Below are 14,652 nucleotides of genomic sequence, written 5' to 3'. Positions count from 1 at the left end.
TTTTACTTTTATTTTTAGTTATTTTTTCATTTTTATATATTTATTTATTTATGGGGTTTTTTTGTGTTTATTTTATTTCATCTTAGTTTGTTCAGTTTGCTTACCCACTGTTTTTTTCATGTTTGTACTTGCGGCTGATCAATTTTCAGTCCGTTAACACCCTATCTGTACGAATGCTTTGTCTTTCAACACACCATTAACATATTGTTTGCCTTTGCTCCATGACCTTCTGGTCAGCTATTTTATGACCTTGTCCTATCTACACCTTCTCCTTTATTATCTCTTGCCCCATCCCTGCTTTACTTGCTTATAACCTTTCACATTTCTAATATTTGCCAGTTCTGAAGAAGGGTCACTGACCTGAAACGTTAACTCTGCTTCTCTCTCCACAGATGCTGCCAGACCTGCCGAGTATTTCCAGCATTTCTTGTTTTTATTTCAGATTTCCAGCATCCGCAGTATTTTGCTTTTATTTTAGTGTCTCTAATATGTTTGGTTGATGTGGCTGTCATGGATCAATAGCTGATACTGTCTGCGAGCTGCGGGTGTGCAGCTTGCAACAGTACTAAGTGTGTGAGGGTGAAGTTAAAATATATGAATTGAATGATTGAATACTAATTGGTAGAGATTGTTGGTAGGTAGCCGATTGGGTTTAGAGAATGGAGTAGTAGATGAGGCTAATGGTGCAGTTGGTAGGATATGCTATTTGAAGATGAACTCATACACCCTGACAACTCGTGTCAGATCATTAAACTTAACTTCCTGCACTGCATTTATGTTGTTGGAGCAACTCTTCTAGTAATAACCTCTGCTGCTACTTATTCCCACTGCCTTGGCTTTGGAAAAATCTCCCACCACCTGTTGCAGCCATAATGCACCTCCCTTTTAAGAGGTGCAATCTGTCTTTAAGTAGTGCTAGCCACTCATGATATCGGACCCCATGCATGTGTTCAATGAGCACCACGGGCCGCACTGGTTGCACGTAGCAATAATTTCAAAGAGCAGACAACACCAATTTAATGTGCTGCCTGTAACGCATTGAACAAGCATAGATTAATCACATATGGTGAATCCCCACACTCATTTTTTAGGGATTAGCTGATTTCTCCACCATAGTGTTTTTAAAATAGATAGAAGTGAGCCATTTTTCAAATATTACTCATTTTGGTCTGATGTACAACCTTACCCTGGCAATGTCCTTTAAAACTTTAAGTTCTTTAGGTCCATAGCTTATTCTCTGTATTCTCAGGAGGCGGTGGCTTAGTGTTAATGACACCATACTTGCAATCCAGATGCCTAAGCTAATGCTCTCTGGACATGGTTTTGAATCCCACCACAGCAGATGGTGAAATTTGAATTCAATTAATCAAAGTCTTGAATTAAAAGCTAGTCTAATGGTGACCATGAAACCATTGTCGATTGTTGTAAAAACCCATCTGGTTCACTAATGTCCTTTTGGGAAGGAAATCTGCCATCATTACCTGGTCTGGCCTACATGTGACTCTTAAATGCCCTCTGAAATGGCCTAGCAGTCCTCTCAGTTGTATCGAAAACCACTACAAAGTCGAAGAACAGAGAACAGTACAGGAACAGGCCATTCGGCCCTCCAAGCCTGCGCCGATCTTGATGCCTGTCTAAACTAAAACCTTCTGCACTTCTGGGGACCGTATCCCTCTATTCCCATCCTATTCATGTATTTGTCGAGATGCCTCTTAAACGTCGCTATCGTACCTGCTTCCACCACCTCCACCGGCAGCAAGTTCCAGGCACTCACCACCCTCTGTGGGTGAAAAGGAATGAAACCAGATGGACCACTTGGCATCCACCTTCGGAACTGACAAATATTAGAAAAGTCACAGATTAGATACCTTATCAAACACCAGGAGGGAAATAGAAAGCAATGAAGGTGAACAAGGTAAAAGAGACAAACGAAAATCCCGTCGGAGAGAAGAGCAGAACTTCTTCAAGGTAGGCATTCCTGGAAGAGAAGTGGCAGTGAATTAAACACTAAAATAAAAGCAAAATACTGCGGATGCTGGAAATCTGAAACAAAAACAAGAAATGCTGGAATCACTCAGCAGGTCTGGCAGCATCTGTGGAAAGAGAAGCAGAGTTAACGTTTCGGGTCAGCGACCCTTCTTCGGAACTGACAAATATTAGAAAAGTCACAGATTAGATACCTTATCAAACACCAGGAGGGAAATAGAAAGCAATGAAGGTGAACAAGGTAAAAGAGACAAACGAAAATCCCGTCGGAGAGAAGAGCAGAACTTCTTCAAGGTAGGCATTCCTGGAAGAGAAGTGGCAGTGAATTAAACACTAAAATAAAAGCAAAATACTGCGGATGCTGGAAATCTGAAACAAAAACAAGAAATGCTGGAATCACTCAGCAGGTCTGGCAGCATCTGTGGAAAGAGAAGCAGAGTTAACGTTTCGGGTCAGCGACCCTTCTTCGGAACTGACAAATATTAGAAAAGTCACAGATTAGATACCTTATCAAACACCAGGAGGGAAATAGAAAGCAATGAAGGTGAACAAGGTAAAAGAGACAAACGAAAATCCCGTCGGAGAGAAGAGCAGAACTTCTTCAAGGTAGGCATTCCTGGAAGAGAAGTGGCAGTGAATTAAACACTAAAATAAAAGCAAAATACTGCGGATGCTGGAAATCTGAAACAAAAACAAGAAATGCTGGAATCACTCAGCAGGTCTGGCAGCATCTGTGGAAAGAGAAGCAGAGTTAACGTTTCGGGTCAGCGACCCTTCTTCGGAACTGACAAATATTAGAAAAGTCACAGATTAGATACCTTATCAAACACCAGGAGGGAAATAGAAAGCAATGAAGGTGAACAAGGTAAAAGAGACAAACGAAAATCCCGTCGGAGAGAAGAGCAGAACTTCTTCAAGGTAGGCATTCCTGGAAGAGAAGTGGCAGTGAATTAAACAGAGATCTTGGTGTCCAGGTACATAAATCCCTGAAAGTTGCTACCCAGGTTAATAGGGCTGTTATGAAGGCATATGGTGTGTTAGCTTTTATTAGTAGGGGGATCGAGTTTCGGAGCCACGAGGTCATGCTGCAGCTGTACAAAACTCTGGTGAGACCGCACCTGGAGTATTGCGTGCAGTTCTGGTCACCGCATTATAGGAAGGATGTGGAAGCTTTGGAAAGGGTGCAGAGGAGATTTACTAGGATGTTGCCTGGTATGGAGGGAAGGTGTTACGAGGAAAGGCTGAGGGACTTGAGGTTGTTTTCGTTGGAGAGGAGGAGGAGGAGAGGTGACTTAATAGAGACATATAAGATAATCAGAGGGTTAGATAGGGTGGATAGTGAGAGTCTTTTTCCTCGGATGGTGATGGCAAACACGAGGGAACATAGCTTTAAGTTGAGGGGTGATAGATATAGGACAGATGTCAGAGGTAGTTTCTTTACACAGAGAGTAGTAGGGGTGTGGAACGCCCTGCCTGCAGCAGTAGTAGATTCGCCAACTTTAAGGGCATTTAAGTGGTCATTGGATAGACATATGGATGAAAATGGAATAGTGTAGGTCAGATGGTTTCACAGGTCGGCGCAACATCGAGGGCCGAAGGGCCTGTACTGCGCTGTAATGTTCTAATTACCATCAATCCAGCGAATGGGTTTCCTGAGCTTTGTAGAGCCATCAGGGTCAACGCAGCAAGAGCACAGTAGGAAGTGGTACTAGTGAAAGTGACAGGCTGGGAAGCCGTCAAACAATGAAACTGTATAGTTGCAGCCATGCCTAGGTGAGAGGCTGCTGCGCACAGCACTTCTTCTGAAAGTGTGCTCTTACTGCTTAACAGGTGATCTCCAACTTAGTGGAAGTCAGTTTACCTATCTGGGACTGCACTTCCCTGCTGTCAACCTTCACCTGACATGGGAACAGCTTATGCAGCTCTACCTTGTACTTCTGATGAGTAACAAGAGGAGCAATAACACCAGCAGCCAGCACCAGCTACCTTGTCCGCAGGCACATGTTGCTCCATAGGACAGACGGCTTGGACACAAAGATCTAGCTCGAAAGAGGCGAGACCCCCAAGACAAGACCTACATGCAGAGGATCAGCTCTCTTGACATCTCAGTCCTATTAAATGCACATCCCGTTCCATGTGGGATCTCCGCAATGTTTCTTGTGACCTGGACTACCACATGTGTGCAGGAAGTGTCATCAGCTGGAGGAGCTCAAGGTCCAGGTTTCAGAGCTTGCGTGGCAGTTGGCTTCACTGTGCTGCGTCCGCGAGGTTGAAAGTTTTGTTCATAGCACATTTCTGGATGTGGTCACCCTGCAGCTTAAGAGTGTGCAGGCAGAGAGGGAATGGGTGACCACCAGGCACTCAAGAAGGACCAGGTGGATAGTGCAGGAGTCCCCAGCCTGCATCTCATTCTCCAGCTGGTATTCAATTCTGAATACTGGCAAGAGTGATGGTTATCTGGGGAGTGCAGCCAGAGTCAAGTCCATGGCTTCACAGCCGGCTCAGTTGTACAGGTAAGGCAGAAAGAAGATTGGGAAGGCAATAGTTATAGGGAATTCTATAGTTAGGGAACAGACAGTTGTTCTGCGGCTGCATACATGAATGGTATGTTGCCTCCCTGGTGCCAGGGTCAAAGATGTCACTGAGCAGCTGCAAAGCACTCTGAGGGGAGAGGGTGAACTCCCAGTGGGCGAGGTCCATATCGGTACTAACGCCAAAGGTAGAAAAAAGGATGAGGTCCTGCAAGCAGATTTTTGGGAGTGAGGAAAGAAACTAGCAAGCAGGGCCTCAGACGTAGTAATCTCCAGATTACTCCTAGTGCCACGTACTAGTGAGAATGGAAATAGGAGGATAGAGCAGATGAATGCGTGGCTGGAGACATGGTACTGGAGGGAGGATTCCTGGAACATTGGGACAGGTCAGGGGAAGGTGGGACCTGTACAGGCTGGACGTGTTGCACCTGAACAGAGCCAATACCAATATCTTTGTGTGGCAGTTTGCTCGTGGGGAAGGTTTAAACTAACTTGGCAGCAGGATAGGAACCAGGAGATAACATTACAGAGAAAAAATAAGGTGCACAAAAAATTGGGAGAGACAGTTCGCACTACGGTAAGGTGGGGTCAGAGTAAGAGGAAATACCATAAGGTCTAAATTAGGTTTACAGTACATATATGTGAACTAAAGCCTGGCTCGGAAATAAAATTAAAACCCGATCCTGGCACGACCCAACCACAGCCAGCCCGAACCCGACCCGGGCCCGAATCCTTCAATTTTTTTTCATGCTCAACCCAACCCGAAAATATCAAACATGTTATTAGTATAGAAAAAAATCGCGTCAAAATATAGATTAAAAAGAAAACAATACAAAGCAAAACCAGACCATAGCCAATCCGAGCCCGACCCGAACCCGACACGTAGTCGGGTTTGGTCGGATTCGGGTCAGATAGCCAGGCTTTAATGTGAACGCACTAAGTATGGTAAATAAGATTGGTGAGCTGCAGGGAAAGATAATCACGTGGGAGTATGATATTGTGGCAATAATGGAGACCAGGCTCAAAAAAAGGCAGAACTGGATCCTAAAGATTCCTGGATTCCAGGTATTCAGGAAAGAGAGAAGGAAAGAAAGGAGGAGGGGTGACATTATTGATTAAGGATAATATTACAGTGCTGGAGAGAGAGATCCTAGAGGGGTCAAGGACAGAATCTATTTGGTTACAGCTAAGAAACAATAGAGGTATTATTAAACTACTTGGTGTATTCTATCAGCCTCCAAGTAGTGGGAAAAATATAGAGCAGTGTTGTCCAACCTTTTCGCCCGGGGGGCCACATTACAATTTTTGCTCTACATAGGCCGGTGAGCAAATTTCAGAAAGATAAAGGCATTAAAAATTTATCCTACTATCAAAAACAAATGTGCATTTTTATGAAGCAGCTTTAAATGAGAAGCCTAATTTATTGACTTACTGTCTCGTCACTATATTGAAAACTGATTTAGTGAAATGCCTGGCCTTGTTTTTGCTTGCATAAGGACATTTGATGTAGTGATGCAGAGTATTCTGGATAGATTTCCATCTGTCATGAGAGACCTAGATCTCTCTCCCCTCTCTCCCCGTGCTCTGTGTGTGTGGCTCTGTCTCTTTCCTCCACCCGTCCCTCTCCCTTCTCTAGGACTGGGGGACACAGATTGAAAGTTTTGGGCAAAAGATGCAGGTTGCATATGAGGAAGCACTTTTTAATGCAGTAGATGGTAATGACCTGGAACTCGCTGCCCACAAGGGTGATAGAAGCAGAGACGATCAATGATTTCAAGAGGAAGTTGGAAGGCCGCCTGAGAGAAATAGACTTTCAGGGCTGCACGGTTCAAGCGGGGAATGGGACTGACTGCATAGCTCTGTGAAGAGCCAGCATGGACATGATGAGTCAAATGGCCTCCTGTGCTGTAAATAAATGACTTACTGCCTCTCTCTCCTCTCTGTCCCTCTCTCCCCCTCTCTCTCTCCCCTCTCTCGCTTTCTCTCCGCCGCACCCCCCCCCCACCCGTGCTCAGCGCTCCCCGCTCAGCACTCCCTGCTCAGCGTTACCCGCTCAGCGCTCCCTGCTCAGTGATCCCCGCTCCCTGTTCCCTGCTCAGTGATCCCCGCTCCCTGTTCCCCACTCCCCGCTCAGTGCTCCCCACACCATGTTCCCCGTCCCGTGCTCTGTGATGCTCACCCCCTGCTCAAAGTTCCTGCAACAGCCATTCCCACAGCTGGGTAATTACTATGCCCGTTTTATTTAAGTTGGGGCAAGTGGAGGCGGGAACCTGCGCAGTGTGCAGGATTCAGGACATTTACTGAATCGCGCAAAAGCAGCAGGGATGGCCGAATCCAGAGTGCCTGCGCAGCATTCCACCAATCAGCACTAACGCCTCTGGGGCAGCTCCTGTCAGTTACAGGGAGTGACCAATCACAGACAGGGATCTGCCACCCATCAGACACAGGTCCTGCCTACCCCCTCCGCCTGTCATATAGGTCAGCCGTCAATCAGAGCCGAGCCACAGGCAGATTGGTGGGCCAGACTCTTGCCCGCGGGCCGTATGTTGGACAATCCTGATGTAGAGGAACAAATTTACAAGGAAACTACAGAGAGGTGCAAAAACTATAGAGTAGTTGTAATGGGGACTTATAGACTGGGATTGTATTCGTGGAAAGGGTCGAGAGGAAGAAGAGTTTCTAAGGAGTGTTCAGGAGAATTTTCTACATCAGTATGTTTCCAGTCCAATGAGGAAGGAGGCAATGCTAGATGTGGTTCGAGGAAATGAGGTGGGACAAGTGGATCAGTTGTCAGTATGGGAACATTTAGAGGACAGTGATCATAGTATCTTATGCTTTTGGTTAGCTATGGAAGTAATTACTTGAGAAAGGACCAAATTCAATGGGGTGAAAATGGATTTGGCCCAAGTAAATTGGAATCAAATGATTGACAGGCAAAACTGTAATTGAACAATGAGCTGCCTTTAAAGAGGAGATATTTTGGGCACAGTCAAGGTACATTCCCACAAGAGGGAAAGGTAGGGCAAACAAAGTCAGATCTCCTTGGGTGATGAAAGAGATATAGAGTAAGATAAAGCAGAACAAGGGTACGTATGACAGATGTCAGATTGATAATACAAATGACAACCAGGCTGAATATAGAAAGTTCAGAAGGGAAGTGAGAAAAGAAATAAGAGCAGCAAAGAGAGAGTATGAGAAGAGAACGCAGCGAACATAAAAGAGACTCCAAAAGTCTTATAGAGCCATAGAGTCGTACAGCATAGAAACAGGCCCTTCGGCCCACCGTGTCCATGCTGACCATAATGCCTATCAATACTAATCCCACCTGCCTGCATTAATTCCATATCCCTCTATGCCTTGCTCATTCAAGTACCTGTCCATATGCCTCGTAAATGTTGCTACTGTTCCTGCTTCCACCACCTCCTCAGGCAGCTCATTCCAGATACCCACTATTCTTTGTGTGAAAAATTTACCCCTTTGATCCCCTTTAAACCTCCTCCCTCTTACCTTAAATCTATGCCCTCTAGTTTTAGTCACCCCTACCATGGGAAACAGTCTCATGATAGAGGTACATAATGAAGCCCATGGAATAAAAGGGACAATGGCAGCAGGGATACAAAATTGGCTGAGTGATAGGAAACAGGGTAGTGGTAACGGTTGTTTGTCGGACTGAAGGAAGGTGTTTAAGTGGGATTTCCCAGGGTATGGTTTTAGAACTACTGCTTTTCTTGATCTATATTACTGACATAGACTTGGGTGCACGAAACAATTTCCAAATTTGCAGATGACACAAAACTTGGAAGTATTGTGAACTGTAAGGAGGATAGTGAATAACTGCAAGAGGACATAGGCAGGCTAACAGAATGGGCAGACACAAGGCAGATGAAATTTAGTGCAGAGAATTGTGAAGTGAGACATTTTGACAGGAAGAACGAGGAGAGGCAATATACAATATACAATTCTAAAGGGGGTGCAGGAGCAGAGGGACCTGGTGGTATCTGTCATACATTATTGAAGTGGCAGAGCAAGTTGAGAAAGTGGTTAAAAAGGCATATGGGATTCTGGGTTTTATAAACAGAGGCATAGAGTACAAAAGCAAGGAACTTTTCTAAAACACTGGTTTGGCCTCATCTGGAGCATTGTGTCCAACTCTGAGGACTACACTTTAGAAAGGGTGCAGAAAAGATTTATGAGAATGGTTCCAGGGATGAGGGACATCAGTTAAGTGGATAGATTGGAGAAGCTGGGATTGTTCTCCTCAGAGAAGAGAGGGTTGAGAGGAGATTTGATAGAGGTGTTCAAAATCATAAGGGGTCTGGATATAGTATTTAGGGAGAAACTGTTCCCATTGGCGGAAAGGTCAAAAACCAGAGAACACCAATTTAAGATGATTGGCAAAAGAAACAGAGGTGAAATGAGAAAAAACTTTTTGATGCAACAAGCGGTTAAGGCCTGTAATGCACTGCCTGTGAGTATTGTGGAGGCAGACTCAATCATAGCTTTCAAAAGGAAATTGAATAATTATCTGAAGAGAAAAGATTTGCAGGGCTACAGGGAAAAGGCAGGGAAGTGGGATGAGCTGAGTTTCTCTTACAGAGAACATAGACAGAAAGGGCCAAATGGCCTCCAGTGCTGTAACCATTCTATGTGTGAGCACTGGTGCCTCAGAAGGCTCAGGCTTTCATGGCAAGTCGTTGCTGACATGTGCAATACATCCTTCCCAGCGAACCAGTTGGACACGCATTGTCAGTGCTCATTAAGGTGGCTTGCAAAGGACGCACTCCCCTGAAAACCCCCTGCACCCATCGCCCCCTCTGTTTTCTGCCTCTCCCTGCAGTTCTGCACTCTTTTCTGCAAGGAGAAAAAATAGAGTTCTATGTGTGAGAAATGGATTGTGTGGAGAGGTGGGAAGGACAATATTTGTGGAGAGTGACTGTGAGGCAAGGGTGTGAGATGGCACAAAGATGAGGGTGAATGTCAGTGTTGGTTGTTCAGATGGGGATGAGGAGGTGTCTGAAGAGAGAGAAATGAATGGAGTTGCAAGGTGTGTTAGTCTGAGGAGTACTGTGCAGGATAATGCTGGAAAAGTTGAAGTGTGGGATTGGCACCTGAAAGTGTTATGCCACTTACCTTTCTTGCCCTCATGAGGTCCTTGAACCTCTTGGGGCACTGTCTGTAGGTTCGAGGGACCACACTCCTGCTGCTCGCTTTCTCAGCCACTTCCATCCATGCCTGCATGATAGCAGAGGCTGGCCTCTTTCTCCTGTCCTTGACAAACATAACGTCATTTAAGGCCCTCAGATCCTGCAGGAGAACCTCCAGGTTGGAATCCAATACCTAGGGGCAGCCTTCCCAGGTCTCCTTGCCATTCCTGTCTTTGCTGAAGCTTAGGAATCAATGTACAGTTCAGCCATTCTGACCCCTGCCGAGTCCCTTTAACTAGAAATCCTTGCTTTGACAGATTTGGCACTTCATCCTGCCTGCTGTCTCTGATCGGTCAGGAAACCGGGAAGCAGGATGCTAATGCCATGGTTGAGTTAATTAGCCATGGAGAAACCTGCTTTAATGACAAACGGGTTGCTGACCCGCCACCGGCTATGCTGCTGCGTGTAGGCTGATTGAATTCATTGCATTCTCATTTAATAGATAAGCACTTACATCAGAATGGGAAGTCGAAGAAAGCACACCTGTTGAGTTTTTTCCCCCCCAACTGTACTGACTTTTCCTTGGCTTGCTTTATTATTTTTGGCAAAGAAATTAGAATTGAACATTTGCAGCAATACTCATGGAGGATTTTAAGTTTGCATTAATGAATTTATAATGATCCAGGAATAGACATTAGTCAAGGGCAGTGGCACAAAACAGGCGGTATCAGATTGACTGCCCGTTATACACATTGCCTGATATTTAATTCCATTGACTGCAATGGAGCTGAATATCAGCCGCTGCGTATAGCAGGCAGCTGATCCAATACCACCCGTTTTGCACCACCACCTGAGATGAACTTCTGTCCTCCTGTCTTTGCACGTTGGTGCAGTGTCCATTAATCTGTTGACATAACATTTGTGTTTTTTTTCTCCCTTTTTGTTTTTATAATTTAACAAGTGTTTGATAACTAACAAGCAAGTCTTCATTTCCCTGGTTTAAATTAATGCACTCTGCTACAGTGCAAAGTCTTTTGTTAAAATAAATTGAAAATTGCTGTTTTCCTCAGCTTTGGATCATAGCTAATGCAGCGCAGGTTGAAAATCTGAGTCACAGAAATCACAAAATAGCTGATACATGAAGTAGGGAATGTCATACTTTAGCACATTGTTGGGCAGACTAGTGGAAGCTTTATTCTACGCCTAATCATGCTTTACCAAATCTAGGAGTGCTTCATAATGGCACTGGGTATCTGAAATGGTACTGTGTTCCATTTCCAAACTTGAATATTTCTCACTTTGAGGAGCTTAAGAATGATCTAAGAAGTATAGTAGTAAAATATGCAAAAATCATGCTAACATGTTATTGTTGTGAGTCACTATGGTATCTGTATTTTCTTTAATTAGCAATGCAACCTGATATTCTCAAAGGGCTGGAAAATGTAGATACGGCAGAAGGTGGTGAAGCTTTGTTTGAATGCCACTTGTCCAAACCAGAATTGCATGATTACAAGTGGCTGATGGATGACATTGCCATTACACAGTCTGAAAACGTAGAAGTTGCAATCCTTGATGCTGGAAGACGACATCTGTTACTCTTAAAAAACCTAATTTCCTCAGACAGCCGTCGAGTGACCTTTGTATCTGGAAATGCCATGTCATCAGCCTATCTAACTGTTAAAGGTAAAAAAATATATTGGTGACTTCCATGTTGTAGAATTTCCTTTAGGGAAGCAACATGAAAGTAGTCATCTACAATTTGTGAATAATAGAAATTTAGCAACAATAGAGAGGAAAAAAAAAATGTTTTTCTAAATAAAGTTACCAAGATATTAGACTGGGAAATTTTTATTAACCCTAAGAATCCCTTTCCTATGATTGGTTAAACTAATATAGCTTCTACTTGAATTCACAGACTAGTTCGATATTTGTTGCAATGATAGTAAAGGATACTACTTTATTTAATGTGTATGTGTAATATTTATATACTTCTTCTGTGTAGGATGGCATGTTAACATTTTGAAGTCTTTGCACAATACTGAAGTGGTCCAAGGCAATGATGCTGAGTTTGAATGTGTATTGAGTGAAGTGGTCCCTACTACTGAAGTAAGCTGGTATCTGAATGAAATTGATATCCAATCAGATGAACATTGGGAAACAAAGGCAGAGAAGAACACTCACAAACTCATACTGAAAAATGCCCAATTTAATCATTCTGGAGAAATAACTTTTGCTTCAAGGGATGCCATTACATCAGCAAAATTAACTGTTATTGGTAAGATGCTAGGGTTTGACATCAATGAAATCAAGCAAGGTTTATTTATTGCACTGTTTAAAAGTTTTTAAAAGATTATGTGAACAGCCTGATAATAGAAGGTTGAAAATCCGTATGTTACAATCCAGAGGTAACGAGTTTGTGTTCTTGGACTGCCTGACACTGTACATAAGAAATAGAAACACGAGTAGACTCTACAGCCCCTCAGACCTGCTTCGCCATTCAGTACAATCATGGATAATCTTCTGCCTCAACTCCACTTCCCACACACCCCCTTTGTACCCTGAGAGATCAGAGATCAAAAATCTATCTATCCCTACCTTGAATATACTCAACAATGGAGCATCCACAACCCTCTGGAGTGGAGAATTCCAAAACTTTACAAACCTCTGAGTGAAGAAATGTTTCCTCATCTCACTCCTAAATGATCCACCCCTTATCCTGAGGCTGTGCCCCCGTGTTCTAGATTCCCCAGCCAGGAGAAATAACCCTCATTTTGTATGTTTCAATGAGATCACTTCTCATTTTTCTAAACTCCAGAGAATACAGGACCAATTTACTCAGTCTCTCATCATAGGACAACCCTCTCATCCCAGGAATCAATATAGTGAACCTTTGCTGTGTTGCTTCCAGGGCAGGTATATCATTTTCCTTAAATATGGAGATCCAACCTGCACACAGTATTCCAGCTGTGATCTCAGATAAGCCCTAAACAGTTGTAGCGAGACTTCCTTATTCCTGTACTCCAATCCCCTAGCAATAAAGGCCAATATGCCATTTGACTTCCTAATTGCCTGCTGTACTTGCTTGCTAACTTTCTGTGTTCCTTGTACAAGTACACCCAAGTCTGTCTGAACATCAACATTTAAAAGTGTCATGCCTTTTAAAAAATACTTTCCTTTTCTATTCTTACTATCAAAATGAATAACTCAGACTTCTTCACATTATACTCCATCTGTCACCTTGTTGCCCACTCACTTAACCTGTCTCTATCTTTTTGCAGCCTCTTTTTGTCTTCTCACAGCTTACTTTCCCGCCAGCTTTGTTTTGTTAGCAAGCTTGGATGCATTACTTTCAGTTTCTGCATCTAAGTCATTAATATAAATTGCGAATAGCTGAGGCCCCAGCACTGATTCTTACGGCACTGCACTAGTTACAGTCCTCCAACTTGAAAATGCCCAGTTTATCCCTATTCTCTGTTTCCTGTTATTACATAATCCTCCATCTGAGCTAATATATTAATTACCCCCAACTCCATGAGCCTTTATCTTGCATATTAACCTTATGCAAAAAACCCTTGCCATCCATGAACATATTGTGGATGATTGCATGGACATCATGGCCTTAACGAAAACCTGAGGGGTTGCCATTTAATGAACCCTCCCCTCCTGGCTACATCTTTCACTACTTGCCCCACCAAGACCGTTGTGGAGGCAGTGTGCTGCTTATCACCGACACTTTCTCCTCCTTCGAACATCTCATCTTGTTTTACCCCTGTTATGACCAGGTGAGAAAGAGGTCTAGGGTTCCCTTTCAGCCTTCACCAGGTCTTACTGTAACAGGGTTTAATTTTAAACACACCATGTGTTTTTAGCTCCCCCTTGGTAAATCACCACTTTCCAATTGTAAGGCAAAGAAACCAGCACAAACAGGCTTTCTTAGGTTTAAAGAAGAAGGGTTGACATTTATTAATTTTAAACTTGAACTCTAATTCAGTTGACGCCTACGGATACACGACGTGCCCATGCTAGCATACATACACGATACACACATGCAAATAAAGACAGAAAAGAGCAGAAGGAAAATAAGGTGGAAAAGTTTGAGGCAATATCTGAAGAGTTGTTACGGTTCTTCAAGCTCACTGTAGCGTCTTTGATTGTAGATAGATCTTGCTTTTCGTTGGGGCCCAGTATTCTTCTTAAACTTTGTTCACTGTAGGTGACTTTTCTCTCTTGGGGTTCATGTGTCCTCAATGGATTCAGAGGCTTGTGAGAAAGAGATGGGAGCAGACAGGACAGGCTGTGGCGACCCAGCCAAGAGAGGTCTTTTTAATCTAGGAGCAAACAGCTTTCTGCAGGCTCTCAGTTCAAACTGTACAATTCAAAAACACCCAAGTTGCCCAGCAGGTTAGTCATGTGACTAACTGGTCTGACCATGTGTTGGCTCTGTGTATTGTATCATCTTACCAGGGAATGGAATGCACTTCCCTGCCTTCAATGTCTGTTAGTATGTAAATATTGTTTTCCAGCCAAGGTCTGGCAGTCCTTGTAACAGGCCTTCTCTTCTTCCCAGCAACAATTTGAAATTTAATGTCCATGTGGAAAAATTAATGCTTCATTCTTGGCAGATGGGGGCCTGCATGACACTCCTCCCATCTCCCTTTCAAAATCATCATTCTCTAATGTCCTCCCAAGTATGATTAAAAATGTTATCACCAAGATATCTTCACTGCTTTCGTCCCTCAGTCTGTGCACCAAACAACTCCTCATCCTCAGTGATTATCAATCTCCATCTCAACTCATCATGTTCTCTCTGCTCTGAGTTCATTGCCCTCTTATCCTCCCTGAATCTCTCCCTGCATGTAATCTCCCCTCCCATATCCACAGTCACCCTCTTGAACTTGCCATCTCGCGTGGTCTTGCTAGTCCCATCATATCAATTACAGATAAGGACATGTCTGATCACTTCCTTGTATCACCCTCCACCCACATTCCCC

The 14,652-nt window shown here is 43.7% G+C and overlaps 1 protein-coding gene across 1 annotated transcript in view; it reads left to right on the top strand.

Annotated features, from left to right (window-relative positions):
• Positions 1-14,652, top strand: part of obscnb (obscurin, cytoskeletal calmodulin and titin-interacting RhoGEF b) — an 868,128-nt gene that overhangs the window by 528,020 nt on the left and 325,456 nt on the right. The window contains exons 94-95 of the mRNA XM_068053434.1: positions 11,069-11,344; positions 11,664-11,936. Coding sequence (XP_067909535.1) covers positions 11,069-11,344; positions 11,664-11,936 — 549 coding nt within the window. The remainder of the gene's footprint in view (positions 1-11,068; positions 11,345-11,663; positions 11,937-14,652) is intronic.

The sequence above is a fragment of the Heterodontus francisci genome, chromosome 2 (genome assembly GCF_036365525.1).
Source record: "Heterodontus francisci isolate sHetFra1 chromosome 2, sHetFra1.hap1, whole genome shotgun sequence".
Taxonomy (NCBI): domain Eukaryota; kingdom Metazoa; phylum Chordata; class Chondrichthyes; order Heterodontiformes; family Heterodontidae; genus Heterodontus; species Heterodontus francisci.
The sequence above is the reverse complement of the archived record's forward strand: the minus strand, read 5'-3'. Positions and strand labels throughout refer to the sequence as shown.